This window comes from Procambarus clarkii, chromosome 40 (genome assembly GCF_040958095.1).
Source record: "Procambarus clarkii isolate CNS0578487 chromosome 40, FALCON_Pclarkii_2.0, whole genome shotgun sequence".
Classification (NCBI taxonomy): domain Eukaryota; kingdom Metazoa; phylum Arthropoda; class Malacostraca; order Decapoda; family Cambaridae; genus Procambarus; species Procambarus clarkii.
In genome coordinates, this window is record NC_091189.1 from 31039983 (window position 1) to 31057343 (window position 17361).

The 17361-nt window shown below is 44.8% G+C and overlaps 1 protein-coding gene across 1 annotated transcript in view; it reads left to right on the plus strand.

The window, feature by feature from the left end:
• LOC123757991 (CLIP domain-containing serine protease B4) overlaps window positions 1-17361 on the plus strand; it is a 52496-nt gene that overhangs the window by 13587 nt on the left and 21548 nt on the right. The window contains exon 6 of the mRNA XM_069338941.1: window positions 2347-2458. Within this exon, the coding sequence (XP_069195042.1) occupies window positions 2347-2458 (112 nt within the window). The remainder of the gene's footprint in view (window positions 1-2346; window positions 2459-17361) is intronic.

Below are 17361 nucleotides of genomic sequence, written 5' to 3' on the forward strand. Positions count from 1 at the left end.
TAAATCCACAAGGGCCGTGATGAGGGTTCGAACTTACGTCCAGGATGATGCCAGACGCGCCTTAATCGACTGAGCCACGACTTGGTAAAGGAATTGCAACCGGGATTGCTACTGCTCCCCACACGGATCCCGCAGTCTCTCCGAGAGACAAACCGGGGTTTTACACAATCCTCCCATGCACACGGGCTCTGTCAACAAGTTATTCTACCTCTTGCCCTTACTTCAATACACACAAAAATCCCATAGCGTCATATATCAATAGCTCTCCCAATAGCAATAGATATAGCTCTCACAATAGCAATAGATATAGCTCTCACAATAGCAATAGATATAGCTCTCACAATAGCAATAGATATAGCTCTCACAATAGCAATAGATATAGCTCTCACAATAGCAATAGATATAGCTCTCACAATAGCAATAGATACAGCTCTCACAATAGCAATAGATATAGCTCTCACACGGTTTCCGTGTGAGAGCAGTAGCAATCACGGTTGCAATTCTTTTACCATGTCGTGGTTCAGTCGATTAAGGCGCGTCTGGGATCATCCTGGACGTAAGTTCGAACCCTCATCACGGCCCTTGTGGATTTATTCATTTGATATATCACGCTATTGTGATTTCTGTGTGTATTGAAGTAAGGGCGAAGAGGTAGAACATCTCTACCTATGGTAGGGAGAGAATTAATTGAGGGAAGAATGTAATTAAATGAAGAAGATGAATGAAGAATTAAAAGAGGGAGAATGTATTCTCACAAACCCAATGTACCTTCTTGTATATAAATAAATAAATAAATAAATAAATAAATAAATAAATAAATAAATAAATTGGTGATGAGGCGATTACGAGTAGCTGGGAAGAAAACATCTCCAAAGCCTAATGGCAGTCCTGGATTAACCATTAAACACGGTAAGCCCGTGCTGTAGGGCCAAGTAAAGAGCGGCCCATAAGGTTTTTTCTGTTTCAGATTTACAATGGACGGTGGTGCAGTGTTGCAGATGAACCAGGACACGTACAATGGCGGACTCGTAATAAATAAACAAATATTAATATAATCATAATATGCTATATATCTTCAAAGCAAGAAAGTAATGAATTAATAGGCGTTTTTTTCATATAAATAATTATATTTATCCATTAGAATATATATACAGTTTATTATTCTTTTTAATTTAAATTACATATTATAATAATAATAATAATATTTACATGAAGGTACAATGGGATTGTGAGATTTCAACTTCTGTTTCAACTCCTTTTGACCATGTCGTAGCTCAGTCGATTAAGGCAGCATATGATTGGTATTTTTACATTCTTGCAAAACCACTAATTAGCGTTTCGGACAGGTCCTTAATCTAAAGAGACCAGGTAAGAGGAAAAGATACTATGTTTCAAAATTGTATACCAACATATAACAATATAAATTGACAGAGGTGATTACACTGGTGAAGATATGTATCTTACGTACTAATATTGGGGACGTAGGGAGCACAAGATATAGTGTGAGTTTGAAAGGAGGAAACTACGAGGATGAAATTAGGTACTTTTTGGTTTTACTTTTGAATAAGGCATAAGTTGAATTTTTTTTAATTCATTAGGGGGTGAGTTCCATAGACTGGGTCCTTTTATTTGCACGGAATGTTTGCATAGATTTACGTTATATGGGCAAATCTTTTCAGTGCTTAGACCCTGTGATTTCTTAATCCGGCCCTAGCTACTGGGTGGCGGTGATAGGAAGCTGTGTGAATATTACACACAGAAATCACAATTGCGTGATGCAATTGGACGCAGGTTCGAATCTTCGTCACGGCCCTTGTGGATTTGTTCATTCAATTGTGATTTCTGTGTGTAATGAAGTAAGGGCGAAGAGAGAGAACGGCCTATTGACATAGCTCGGGTGCAGGGGGGAGTTGTGTAAAACCCTAGTTTGTGCCTCGGAGAGGCTGCAGGATCCAGTAAGTTCAGTAAAACTTCGGTTTCAACTCTTTTGACCATGTCGTAGCTCAGTCGATTAAGGCAGCGTCTGGGATGCTCTCGGACACAGGTTCGAATCCTCGTCACGGCCCTTGTGGATTTGTTCATTCGGTGTGAATATGATTGGATTTTATGGGCAGAGTGTAAATTTGTATGAGAGTTTATATATCTACTGAAGAGGCGAGTACACGAGAATAAATGTTATACACAATTATTTATATAGCCTAGATGAAAAATAACAATACTGTATAAACCAGATAACCAGATTTTTAGTTTGTCTCAAAATGTTGATGCAGTGTTCCTGTAAAAATGGTTCAGTCTGGTCTACATGTTTAGTATAAGTTTGTACTTTAAAAGCTGTAAACGTTTCAGAGGCTGGAGTCCCAGAGTTAAAGGTGCACTGTGGCGGGTCAATAATTAATGAGAGATACATACTGACGGCTGCGCACTGTGTACATCCTTCTGCATTAAATAAAAGGAAACTGTAAGTACAGTATGGAAAACAATTGTCTGAAAGTTGGCCATTAAAGATTTTTTAATATTTACAAGTAAACGTTGTTTAAAGGCTTAAGATACTAATTCAATGAGGCATTCAAAGTAATATAATATTTTGTTATATAATTTGAACTGTGTATGTTGAAAAACTAAATTTTGCGCTTACTGAGGAACAAGTACATGAGTTAATTTATTTTATCTATTAAACGAATTTATATAACTATATTTTATTCGTTAATAAGTCACATGCAATGACGTATCTGAACAAATTAATAGTCACTAAACCTATACATTATAAAAGTGAAACAACTAAAACGTTTCTGTCTACTTCGATCCATTATATAAACCCGATAATATTTTTTTATTAATACATTAGTTACATCTGCATTTGTGTAGCTATTGTAGCTGTAGGCTATATGAAGGGGAGTACATTGTTAAAAAAAAAGCTAGCTACGTGATGCTAAAAAAATCCCCATCACACAGGATGGTTAGTCATACAGAGGCATGTGATAAGTAGTCTGTACTGGCAGACTCTAGGTGCATTATGAGGATATCATCAACACAAGAGTGAATAAGGTAGCAGTGATACTAAAAGTCCCCATCTCGCAGGATGGTTAGTCATACAGGGACATATGTTCAGTACCTGCACTGGCAAATTTTAGGTGCAATATGAGGATATCTTCAAGAACACGAGAGTTAATAAAGTAATTACAAAACTCCAGGTAACTCATGCCGACTGGTCTGAAAGGTCTAATAACTGGGCATTCAGTAATAATAATAATAATAATAATTTTTATTTAGGTAAAGGTACATACATAAAGAGATTTTACAAAGTTTGTTGGCTTTATAGATAGAGCTAGTACATACAATGCCTAAAGCCACTATTACGCAAAGCGTTTCGGGCAGGAAAAAACACTAATGACTAAAGCTTAAAACTAATGGGTAAAAAGAATAAAATGTGTTGAGTACAAATAAAAATAGAGGTAAAAGAGGGGGGAACTTTGTTGAAAAAGCAGCACAAATACAATTACAAATTATTACAGAAAATTACATTCAAACAGCGTTGAATTGAAAAAAAAAAAAAAAAACATACATGGGTTGACAACAGAGGGGTAAGGTGGGTTACAGGGAATTTATTAGGTATAGCTTCGTTTTTAACTTAAACTGGTTGAGAGAGGTACAGTCTTTAACATGGTTGGGAAGGTCATTCCACATTCTGGGCCCCTTGATTTGTAGAGCATTTCTGGTTTGATTAAGTCGTACTCTAGGAATATCAAAACTGTATTTATTTCTGGTGTGGTGCTCATGGGTTCTGTTACAACCTTCTATGAAGCTTTTGAGATCAGGATTGGCATTATAGTTTAGCGTTTTATATATGTATAATACACATGAGAGAATGTGCAGTGACTTAATGTCTAACATATTCAGAGATTTGAGTAGGGGTACCGAGTGATGTCTGGGGCCAGAATTGGATATTGTCCTTATAGCAGCTTTGTGTTGAGTAATTAGAGGACGTAAGTGATTTTGGGTAGTAGAGCCCCAAGCACAAATACCATAGTTGAGATATGGATAGATAAGGGAGTAATAGAGAGTCACCAGGGCAGGGCGTGGTACATAATATCTGATCTTAGAAAGAATGCCCACAGTTTTTGAAACCTTTTTTGATATGTTTAGAATGTGTCCCTGGAAATTCAGCTTGTGATGTAGTGTGGAGATCGTGACGCAGTTTCTGCTCACAGAGTTTGCACCTGGAGTGCAAACTCTGTGGTGCTTAGTTTGAACCACTGTGGTTTATAAGTGGTGCTTAGGCACCACTTATAAAAAAGAACTAATTCCATGAACAATGTTCAAAACTAATGTCTGTATATATATTCACCCTAAATCCATCAAAGTGTGAAATCATCTTATCTAGCCAACGAGTCATAGATGCAGTACGGACCGTGTTGCCAGGAGCCCCAGTGATCGCTTTCACCAACAGTGTGCTGCTGGGGGGGGCAATTCTGGGCTCGAGCGCCATTGAGGTTGAAAGTTGAACGACTTGAGGATGATTTAGGGAAGAATTGGGGCTTAGGATGCCCACGATGCTTTGTACCTCCTCACAAAGTGCCTGACTTTGCCCAGGCTTACATCTTTCCTAAGGTGTTCTCCCTCCTTCGACAATTCAAGATTAACAGAATATCACGCACTCCTAAAATCAATAACCATGAAAGTGTTAAACCTCTCCCTGCATGCAAGATGACTAATGGGACCAGGCAATGCCTTCAGTTAGACTTGGGGGTATAGGTATTCGCAAGGCGACTCAGTTAGCATTGCCGGCATTCCTATCCTCGATCAGTGCTACAGGTGAATTAAGAATGAAATGCTACCAGAATATCTAAGAGTCTCCATTGGGATTCATGATCCCAAATTCGCGGATGGAGCTGGTCAGTGAGACAATCTTGCCAACGCTCACCCTCAACCAACTTTTCCAAACGACTGCAAACAAGCCAAATGGGATAGTCCCATAGTGGAGAACCAACAGTGTATCACAGCATTGTTGGAGACAGCTTATGGGAAGTTGTTATAGATTCAGCTACTCGGAACATGTTCCAAGTAGCACGGGCTATGGTGAGCCCGTAACTTACCTGGCACAGGAGCGGGGTAAGTAGCACGTGCTATGGTGAGCCCGTAGTGGACTTACCTGGCACACGAGCGGTGCTGTGCTCTTTATTTTATTTTATTTTATTTATTTATATACAAGAAGGTACATTGGGTTTGTGAGAATACATAGCATAGTACAGTATTTACACTCTTGTAAAGCCACTAGTACGCGCAGCGTTTCGGGCAGGTCCTTAATCTAACAGATAATTTTAAGTAGGTAAATTCTATCAGAATTAATAAAATGATAACAAATGGGAAGGGAAGGACAAAGCGTGTCTCTTAGTTGTGCAAGCGCCCCATGCCGGGGACTTCCTGTTGGCTGTCCCTAATTCCGCCTTGGGCACCCGCCTGGACCATCGGGACCTAAGTACTGATGTTGCCCTGTGCATAATTGCCGCCCCTTTCTCCACCGAACACCGGTGTACCTGCGGCTATGCGTCGGCAGACCAATATACGGCAGCCATGGTCTCATCTGTCGTAGATCACAGGGAAAGATTGTCAGACATGAAGCAGTCAATGACATCATCAAGAGAATGATGATTATACTTTATTATCTATAAAATATAATTCATTGACGAATTTTGTTCGAACCACAACGCTGTAAATGCTTCACCCACGTACTACAAATACAAATAATCGCCAACAGAACCTAAACACCTAACCTATGCCTATATATGCACAATATGCTAATATTTTATAATATTAATTTATATTTAAAAAAATTTCTATTTTGAATGAACATGTTAAAATTGATGAATGCGTCTGTGGGGTCGACCGCTGGATGTAATGGTCTTGAGTCAAGGATGGGGTGGTTTATAGAATTGTGGTTCGAACAGAAGACGTGAGCGAAGCACTTGTTCCAGAAGTGTTCGGGCATCATCAGTATTGTGAGTCGTGTGTAAACCGCTTTTCATTCATTAACAGGGGGTTTGGCGGCTGGATTAACGAGCTTGGATCTTTGTATGCGAGGACGGGCTGCACAAGGTTATTAACCCATGGAATCCCCTACCCGCCGAAGCCGTTAATGCTAAAATTCTGTTGGGTTTTAAAATTCAGCTGGAAAAGATCATCAAAACAAATAGGGGGGGGGGGGCACCTTCGACAAGCCGCCAGCTCGCGGTCCTCGTCGAGGCCACTAGTGTTAATTGCTCTCAGGTAAACTCAGGTAATTATATCTACCAACATCGATGTGACGTTGGAGGCTCTAATATGCTGACCAATGCAACAAAAATGGGTCAAGACTAGAGATTTTTTGCAGGGATATTCCTGCACGGGCCCTAAACCTCTGGCTGGCCCACTAAGTGTTGCTTGTTTCTGTTTTACTTGGGCGGAGTATGAGTATTTATGACTCGTATGGTCGCTTCAGTAAGATTTTGTCCCATGTGTTTAACAACTTCTTCTGCTCTGTTGAATCTAAGTTGAAATCTTAATGGGTTTGTAACTGTGCACTGTTAGATAATGTTCAGTGGTCTGTTGGGCATTTCTCCACAGTGCTGACATTTCCGCTCATCTTCCGGAAGCTGGACGCCTATTTCCCATGCACATGGGTATCCAAGCCCTGATCTGATGTAAGTGTACTTCTGTTGTTCTACTGCTCCCTTTCATCAAACTAAGTGGTTCGTAGTTGTTTGAATTCTTGTACCAACCTGCAAATCCTGATATTACAACTGCTGTGTTGTGGTCACTGTACATCTTTTACATTGCTCTGTTTCTAATTTCTTTCTTAATCTGTGATAGACTCTGTGGTATGTAAATATCTACATTTCTTCTCTTCGTTGCAAGTTTTGCAGCTTCGTCTTCAATGTCATTTCCTATTATTCCCACATGACTTGGCATCCAGTTGATAAGTACCCGATGGCCTTGACGTTTGAGTGTTTGCATTAATTATATGACATTTGTGATCAGATGGATGTTATCACATATGTGTTTTTGTTGCAAGGTTTCAATGGCGGTTCCCGAATCTGTATGATAACATGTCGCAAGACTCAGAGATGAATATTCTCGCACCATTCGCCACATTGTCCAAAATTCTGATAAATGAGGTAGGCTGTCTTGCACGATGCATTCCCAAGATGGGAGCAAAATTAAGCCTCATATAAAGTAAGTAAGTAATTATCAAAAGAAGGCACCAAACCGGGAAGGCTATGTAGCACCATCAAAGACGCAAAATAATCAGAGGGCGCTAAATATCACCAAGGATGCCAATACGAGAACAAAAACGCATAAGGCGAACGATATCAAAAGTATCCGAGTCACCAAGAATTCTATCGAGGGACAGGCGACCGCGAGGGGCGGTCGGAAAGCAAGACATACGCTCGTCCTGGAAGTCAGGACATTCAAGAAGGACATGCACGACCGTAAGAGGGACAATGCAACTAGGACAACAAGGAGCAGGGCGGCGCTCCATCAAGTGACCATGGGTTAAGCGAGTATGGCCAATACGTAACCTCGCCAGAGCTGTTTCCCACCGCCGGTTACGGTGGAAGGAGGACTGCCACGAGGAAACACAACATTTAAGAGTACGTAGCTTGTTACCAGTAACAGACAACCAAGAAGCCTGCCAACGGGTAAGGACTGAGGAATGGATAACCGGGTAAAAGTCGGAATACGGAATGCCCTTACGAGAGATGGGACAAGAGCGGACAGCTTCCTTGGCGGCAGCATCCGCACGCTCATTTAAAGACACACCAATATGGCTGGGAACCCAACAAAACTCAACCGACTTAAATTTACTGTGAACGAGAAACAGCCAATGCTGGATCTCGACAACCACTGGATGAACTGGATTAAAGGACCCGAGAGCCATAAGGGCACTACGAGAGTCAACAACAACTACAAAGGAAGACTGACAACGAGAAAGTAGGAGACGAAGAGCATAGAGAATAGCATAAAGTTCCGCTGTAAAGATGCTAGTCTCCGGAGGCAAGCGACACATATAAGTGCGATCAGGAAAAACAACAGAGTAGCCAACACCGTCCGCTGACTTAGACCCATCGGTGAAGACAGAAACGGAGCGGGAGTGAGAAGAAAAGTGCTCGAGGAAAAGGCGTTTTAGAACCGTAGGAGGGGTAAAAGCTTTAGTGATACGGGTCAAGGATGTACAAAACCGCAGAAGAGGGACCCTCCACGGGGGCAAAGAAGGAACAACACGAGGAGAAACATCAGAAATACGAACGGAAAGAGAATCCTGCAGGCGAGATAACCGGACAGAAAGAGGGAGGTGGTGAAGAGGAACAGGAACCGCAGGAGGGGTAAAAGTTAAAGCACGACAGAGGCGAGAGGAAGGATGTTGCAAGGACCGCGCAAGATAGCGAAGACAGTAGCGATCACGGCGGTCCTGGAGAGACAGGAAGCCAGTGTCAACATACAAGCTAAGGATGGGAGTCGAACGAAAGGCACCAGAACTGAGGCGCAACCCAGTATGGTGCAAAGCATCAAGACGGCGAAGAGTAGAAGGAGAAGCAGACGAGTAAGCAGGGCAACCATAATCGAGCTTAGACAGGACGAGAGAGGAATGTAAAGCAAGGAGAGTGCGCCTATCTGCCCCCCAAGAAGTATGGGACAAGACCCGAAGGAGGGTAAGGGCCTTAGAGCACTCAACACGGAGGTAAGAGATATGGGGAGACCAAGACAAACGAGTGTCAAGGAATAACCCCAAAAGCTTCGCGGAATCTTTGTATTCAAGGGGATGACCATAAAGTGACAAAGAGGGACGAAGAACAACCCGTTTCCGCGTAAATGTCATGGCACAAGTCTTAGAAGTAGAGAACTTGAAGCCATGATCAGTGGCCCAAGACGACACGGCATCAATTGCAAGTTGAAGCCGACGTTGAAGGAGAGGCGAATCATCACCCTGACAACAAAGGGTAAGATCATCGACATAGAGAGCGGAGAAGACACCAGAAGGAAGAGAGGAAAGAAGACCATTGAGGGCAACCAGAAAAAGAGTAGTGCTCAGAACACTACCCTGGGGCACACCTTCGTATTGCTGAAAAGAGGGAGAGAGAGCGGTACCAAGGCGCACCCGAAAGGAACGACGAGAGAGGAAGCTGCGGAGAAAGAGAGGGAGATGACCACGAAGGCCAAAAGAATGAAGTTGAGATAGGATATGATAACGCCAAGTGGTGTCGTAAGCCTTTTCCAGGTCAAAAAGGACGGCAACAACGGAGGTCTTCGCAGCAAAAGCAGTACGAATATAGACCTCCAAGTTCACCAGGACATCTGTCGTGCTGCGGCACTTGCGGAAACCAAATTGAGAAGGGGAGAGGAGGTGATGGTGTTCCAGGAACCACATCAGACGAACGTTAACCATACGTTCAAAGAGTTTGCAGACACAACTCGTGAGAGCAATAGGGCGAAAGTCCTTAGGGGAAGTACCCAGAGATCCCGGTTTGCGAACAGGGAGGACAACGGCATCGAGCCAGTCCTCAGGGACTGACGACGACTCCCAGATCCGATTATACAGACTCAGTAAATACTGAGACGTGCTCGGAGGGAGATGGCGAAGCATCTCATAATGAATACCATCGGAGCCCGCCGCCGTAGAACCGCAGAGGGCCAGGGCAGAACGAAGTTCAGAGAGAGAGAAGGGATCATTATAGGGAAGCTGAAGATGAGTGCAGAAATCTAAAGGACGAGACTCAAGGACAGGTTTACGAAGAAGGAAAGATTGGGGAAGATGAAGACCAGAGCTAACAGAAGAAAAGTGGGAACCCAGTTCGGAAGCGACCTGCAACGGGTCCGCCACAAGAGTATCATGGAGGTGAAGGACCGGTGAAACATCGGGAACGAACTTACCCGCTATCTTGCGGATACGCTTCCAGATCTGGGCCAGAGGGGTTTCGGACGTAATTGTTGAGACATAAGATGCCCAACATTCACGTTTAGCCGTACGGATGGCCCTACGGGCCACCGCACTCGCTTTCCTAAAGAAAAGAAAAGAATCGGTCGTCTGCCTACGGCAGTGCCTCTTCCAGGCTGCACGCTTACAGCGGACAGCCCGAGCACAGTCCGCATTCCACCAGGGAACGCACTTCCGTGGACCCCGAGAGGAAGAGCGAGGAATAGAGCGGAGGGCAGCGTTGAAGACAGTGTCATGAAAAAGGAGGAGAGCGCGAGAGAGAGGCAGAAGGGAGAGGTCAGAGAGAGCAGCACTGAGGGTAAATAGGGTCCAGTCTGCCTTAGCAAACTGCCACCTAGGGAAAGAGAGGGAAGGGCGAAAAGAGAAAAAGGAAACAAGGATGGGGAAATGATCACTTCCATGGAGGTCATCAAGAACCTGCCACGTGAAATCTAAGTAAAGAGAAGAAGAGCAGAGAGAAAGATCAAGACAAGAAAGGGTGCGAGTCCGAGAGTCCAAATGAGTGGGCTCACCAGAATTCAGAAGAGACAGGGAAGAAGATAGGAGAAACGGCTCAAGGAGGCGACCCCGGGTATTCGTCAGAACGTCACCCCAAAGAGAATGACGACAATTGAAGTCACCCAGCAGGAGCACAGGCTCCGGCAAGGAGTCTAGGAGGTGTTTCAAATCAGGAAGAGAGAGCGGGACACTCGGGGGGAGATAAATGGAACAAACTGTGTACCATTTCCCCACAAAGATACGAGCAGCAGAACAATGGAGAGGCGAAGGAAAAAGTAAAGGAACAAAGGGAACATCCGCACGAATCAAGAGAGCAGAAGAATTAGAAGCCCCAGCAATGGCTGGGGGGGGGGAGAGAAAGGAATAGCCACGAAAACGACCAGGACGAGCACCAAGCATTGGCTCCTGGAGACAGACACAAAGGGGCGAAAACCGCGAAATCAGAAGTTGGAGTTCGAGGAAATTGGCGTAATAACCTCGAACGTTCCATTGAAGAATGGACAACGACGAGAAGAGAAAGGACAAAAACAGAGAACAAGGAAGAAACAAAGGCGAAAGAGCAACAGAGCATGTTAAAGAATATCAGGGTCGGGATCAGGGTCAGCAAAGTCAGGGTTAGGGGGCATGGGTAAACTGAGCAAAGACGGAGGGAAGGAAACGGGAGAACAGATCAGAGGTGGGCGGGCGGGGTCCGGAGGAGGAGGAGGAAGAGGAGGAGACAACGGAGAGGAGCAGTCAAGGACAGCAGTTGGAAGAGGGGGAGTAGAAAGAGGGGAGCGAACCCCAGCAAGAGCAGCAACCGAAAGGGAAGCAGGGGCCAAAGAAACCTCCATAGCAGGAACAGAGGGCGCAACCACTGAAACGGGAGGGGAAGGAGCAACAGAGCCAGAAGTAGGAGCTAAGGAAGAAAGCGAAGCCTTCTTACCCGCCGGGGAAGAGGAAGGAGAGGAGCCAGGCTTACGCTTCTGACTTAAAGAGACAGGTGTCCCAGCAACTACGTACCGGGCAACGGATTTCAGTGTCTCAACAGGAGAAGCCGAACGAGAGCACACACGACGGCCGTTAGGAGAGCGATGGACATCCGCCTGCACCGACAGGCGGCGGGGAGAGCCGATAGATGGTGGAAGAGGATGGGAAGGAGGATCGGAGGGGGACGAGGAAGAAGACACAGGAGACATGACAGACCGGGTTGAAAGAAGGGGAACCCCAGACAGAGGACCAGGAGGGGGACCCCTCGGGAAAGAACTCAAAGGAACAGAGGAGGGGGCAGTGGGCGTATCAGGGTCCAAGGCCCGGAAACGGTTGAGAGTCTGAGGAAGGGGGGAAGGACGAGGAGAGGAAGAGCGCAACACGCGAGCATAAGAGATGTTAGTAAAAGGCGGGAGCCGGCGAACCTGGCGCCTCGCCTCAGGAAAAGACAAACGCTCCCGGTGCTTCAGGTTAAGGACGGCCGCCTCAAGCTTGTAATGGACACAGGCACGGGAGAACGTAGGATGGGCCTCACCGCAGTTGAGGCAGCGAGCTTGGGGAGAAGTGCACTCCGACTTAGAGTGACCTTCACTCCCACACAAAGGACAGAGAGAGACAGTCCCAGAGCAGCGGAGGGCACCATGCCCAAACCTCCAGCACTTATTACAAAGTCGAGGAGAAGGAATATACTCCTGGACAGAGCACCTAGCACCAGCAAGAATGACAGAGGATGGAAGGGTCCTACCATCAAAGGTGATCTTCACAACGCGAAGGGGTTGACGGCGACGACCACGAGGGGGACGAGTAAACGAGTCAACCTGGAGGACAGAATGGCCTTGGGCATCAAGGATATGCCGAATATCATCATGGCAATCCTGCAGATTCCGAACACCGGTTGCAACATGGGGTGGGAGGAGAATAGTGCCAACACTGGAATTCATCTGAACGTTCTTGGAGACCCGAACAGGGATCTCGCCAAGGCAAGATAAGGCAGCCAAGCGGGAAGCCGCATCCTGAGAAGGAGCAGCAACGACACGTGTACCGAGACGAGTGGGGTTGAAAGTAACACACGCATCCACGGAATCTACAAGATGCCGATGGAGGGAGAAATCGTCAGGAGGCGCAGAATCAAGAGGGAGGAGATCAAAGTATTTGGCCCATGAAGCAGGACCAAACAAGGCCTGATACGCATCAGCACGGGAAGGAATCGAGCGAGTGCGGTTGGGGCGCGAACGGCGTTGAGAACCCCTAGAGAGAGAGGGGTCAAAAGGCGCAGTAGTCACAACGAAAGACTTAGCCACACCAGGGGACGAAGTGGTCACCACCGGGGGCTGGAGGCTCGACCCAACCTCAGAGGAGGGAGGGGAGCTGGGGGAAGAAGTCAGGACGGTCAAAGGAGGAGCAAGGTCGGGGCCCAACGTAGCGGGAGCTACAGAGCCTGGTCTTCCAATACTGGCCGACTCGGGGGCTTGGTCGCCCACCCCACGAGCCTGAGAGGGTACAACGGAAACATTCAACGACATAGAGACGAAAAGTGACAAATTCATCCACGAATGTGCCCCCATACCCACCATGGAGCCACAATTAGAGGCAGGACACCCAACAGGAAGCTATCGCCGATCATGCCGGGGCCCCCTAGGGGTGCGTCGTGAGTATACGCCCCACAAACGCCACCTTAAGAACCGTCAGTCCATCGAGATCGGGTTCAGCGACGAAAGGGGGATTGACAATAAAAGGTTCCCCTCGCTCGAGACGTCGGGTACTACAGTTCTACGGGTGCAAGAGTATGCCTCCTCAAGCACCCGGGCGTCAAAATAGAAGAAGTCCAAAGAAATAATCCAAAACAAGCAAAAGGTCGGCAGGAAACGACAAGCAGATAGGAGAAGAGGGGGGAGAAAAACGAAACATAAGGAAAAGGAAAAGCGATCCGGCACAATTGGAGAAGACAGCAGCAGGAGTGCAAGGCCAGAAAAGGACAGAGGACTGCCCAATGGAGCATCACACTCCGGCAGCCGTCCACCAAGCCCCCTCACGACGCCAACGGGCCGGAAGGGGAGGGGGAGCCTCATATAAAGTTTTGCATCTCTCAACTCTTTAAGACATAACTGTAACATGCTCGTGTCCGAAGCTAGACACAAATACAACAAAATTATTAAGGATGGTAACAGAGTCCATTTCATGTGGTCTCCATCTCATGTTGGCCTCCGAATGCATGATAGAGCTGATAAGTTAGCCAAAGAATCTGCCTTTAAAGGAGACGTTGAGTGTAACCTTAGATTGTCAATGAGCAATCTGAGAGCAGCAGTACACCGAGAACTTCAACAAGATCTTGTAGATCTGAGGCAAATTGAAATTGACACCAGTAATTCCATCTATCATCATACTATCATGCAAGAGGAGCCACACATCTATGGATCATCCAATAAAATCAGCAGACTTCTAGATGTTACTACTGCTCGGCTTAGACTCTGTTACAAGTATCTCTGGGAATTCTCATTGTTTGCCGATGTAGACCTGACCAAATGTAAACTGTGTCAACAAAATTACTCGCACACCCTCCGTCACTATGTGATGGAGTGCGAAAAGATACGTGAATTTAGAGACAATTCTATAACCAATGTTCCAGCGATGTGTAAATATTTCATTCAAAATGATCTGCTACCAGAAATTTTAGCCAAATATCCCCAGTTTGCTAACTGTAGGTAGTAACTAAGTGATCGTAACCTATCCACTGCTACCCACTAGATGGGGGGGGGCGGTGTGCAGGACAAACATATAAATTGTGACACTAATTCTCCACATATGTCAGTTGCTTAATTTAGAACCAGTACTTTAGGTCGATCTCGAACCCATTGTTGATGTGACGACTTATATTGAATTTTGTAACTAGCTCATCAAGACTGTAACTTGCTTAGCTAAATGAATTGTGGGGTTCAGTCCCTGAGCCCATTATGTGCCTCTGTAGCCCTTTCCACTACCGCCCACAAGATGGGTATGGGGTGCATAATAAATGAACTAAACTAACTGCTGTCGCTTTTAGTTATGTTTCTTGGCTGCCGAGGAAAAGAAAAACATTGCCAGACTTGTAGCTTTATTGATCAAATAATTACAGTAGAGTTACATCCTGCAATAATACAAGCCATATAATATACAGTTTAAGCACTGTGTGACGGAAAAAGTAGGTGTTCGTGCAGTCGCTAGGCAGATGGAATGCCAATCATATAAAATAGCAAAAAAAAAAAATAAAAAAAAAAAACTGCAAGTTGTCTTCACAGTGAGGTAAACTGTAGGATAAAGCAGAGGGAAAAAATATTTAAAAATACTTTACTTTGATAGAAAAAATGAAATTAAACAAATTACAAAACAAAATATCCAGGCTTGGCTCTAATACAAAGTGTGCGAAACAAACGAGGTGAGCGATCTAATTTACGTTAAGTTAATGTGCAAAATAAAATATGGTGCGGGAATACTGTGAGCCAGACTAACTAAATCCGTTACCACACCGAGATGTGTTAACGGGTCTATTCAGTTGAGCACGCAGGAGCAATCTAACTTGTAGTGGGCTAGGCAGCCCTATATATACACAATGACGGCCGAGCAGATGGCGCTGGTGACTTCTTTAACTATTAACCAGCTGTTAAACTGCTTGTTTTGGATGGTGTGAGCTCCCGGGGCGTCGCCAGGTGCGAGGAGGGTGACGGGCTGTGAGGTAGGTTGACTGGTGGTATTGTCTAGACGTCTGGAAGTAGTTGTTCTTCTTCTTGTGGCTGCAGTACTTGAATATATAGATGGGATATGGGTAGAATAGGTGATGATGGAGCAGGCCGAATCTCTTACTAGAGATTTTACCGTGACAACTGTCTATTCACTATAACAATAAGCAAACTGCATATGACTAAAGCTAGGACAAATAGAAATTAACCTAGAAGTTAACATTCTACCAACCTGCATACAAGCACGACACAGCTGATCTGACGACCCAGTAGTCATATCTGAGCAAAGGAATGCAAAAGGAAATCTAGAGAATTCATCTACAACAGTAAGAATATATTTATTCCTTGAATGTGATGGAAGTGGTCCTTTAAAATCTATGCTGAGTTTTTTCAAATGGCTGAGTAGCTTTAATCAAATGCCCAGAATCAAACTTGTAAAACCGAGGTTTAAGTTCAGAGCACGCAGAGCAAGAATTAGTCATCTTCTTCACTTCTTCCACAAAATAAGGCAGATTTCGACATCGGACAAAATGAGCCATACGAGTTAGTTAGTTTAGTTAATTTATTATGCACCCCATACCCATCTTGTGGGCGGTAGTGGAAAGGGTTACAGAGGCACATAATGGGCTCAGGGACTGAACCCCACAATTCATTTAGCTAAGCAAGTTACAATCTTGATGAGCTAGTTACAAAATTCAATATAAGTCATCACATCAACAATGGGTTCGAGATCGACTTCAAGTACAGGTTCTAAATTAAGCAACTGACATATGTGGAGAGCTAGTGTCAAAATTTATGTGTTTGTCCTGCACACCGCCCCCCATCCAGTGGGTAGCGGTGGATAGGTTACAATCACTTAGTTGCTACCTACAGTTAGCAAACTGGGGATATTTTGCGAGACACTCCAGGGTGACACAGATTGTCATGCAATTTCTTAAGTTCATCCACACTGGTGGCACCACATACGCGTGAGAATGCATCAGCGGGTATATTTTTTTTCCTGGGTGATATACAATGCCATAGTGGTAACAGGAGAGTTCAACTCGCCATCTAGCAATTTTATCATTTTTAATCTTGCCAGCTGATTTAGAGTTAAACATAAAAGCAACACTACGCTGGTCAGTCACAAGCCGAAAATGGCGTCCAATGAGATAGTGTCGCCACTTCCTTAGGGCTTCCACAATGGCATACGTTTCCTTCTCCACTGATGAGTGCCTCTGTTCGCTATTTGAAAGTGTTCGGGAGAAGAAAGCTACTGGTTGTTCATTCTGGGTTAGGGTAGCGGCAATAGCATGATCTGAAGCATCGGTTTCCACAGCGAAAGGAGCTGTTGGGTCGATTGCTCGAACCACTTCCTCAGCAATGTCTCGTTTTAACCCTTCAAATGCTTTCGCAGTGGCAGCAGATAAGGGAAAATCATTGGCATGAGAGAGAGGACGGATCTTCTCAGAAAACCCCAGCACCCCACGGGAGTAATGTGCAAGCATTCCCATTGTTCTGCGTAAAGAACCTGTGTTGCTTGGTAGTGGAAGTTTTAACAGTGGCTCGAGGCGTTCCGGGTCAGGTCTAATTTCTCCTTGTATAAGGTATCCCAACAGCTTTATAGACCGGAGTCGAAAACTACACTTTTCAAAATTCAGGGTCAGGTTATACCTTCTTGCAACGTCCATAAAATGTTTCAGATTTTTATCATGGTCGTCTTCAGAATCTCCACACACACAGACATTATCTTTGTAAGCAAAGGTGCCCTCCACTCCTTCTTTCTCGAGGATGCCATCAATTACTCTTCGAAAACTGGCCACTCCATTAGTGACCCCAAAAGGGATACGATTAAATTCAAAAAGCTTTCCACAAGCTTCAAAGGCTACATAAGTTTTACTTCCTCTGTTAGACCTACTTGATGGTAAGCACTTCTCAAGTCTAGCGTGATGTATACTTTAAATCTAGCAACGTTATTCACAATCTCATCTATATGTGGTAAGGGGTAGGCATCCAGCCCCGTGAATCGGTTGAATGTTTGTGAATAATCTACAACCATTCTTTTCTTGTGATGGTCTCCTTTAGTTACTAATACCTGGGCTCTCCATGGAGAATTACTGGGTCTAATTATCTCTTCACGCAGCATCCGTGTGGTCTCAGATTCAATAAACAACTTGTCAGCCTCAGAATAGCGTCTGGATTTTACAGCAATCAGCTTGCAGTCTGATGCTA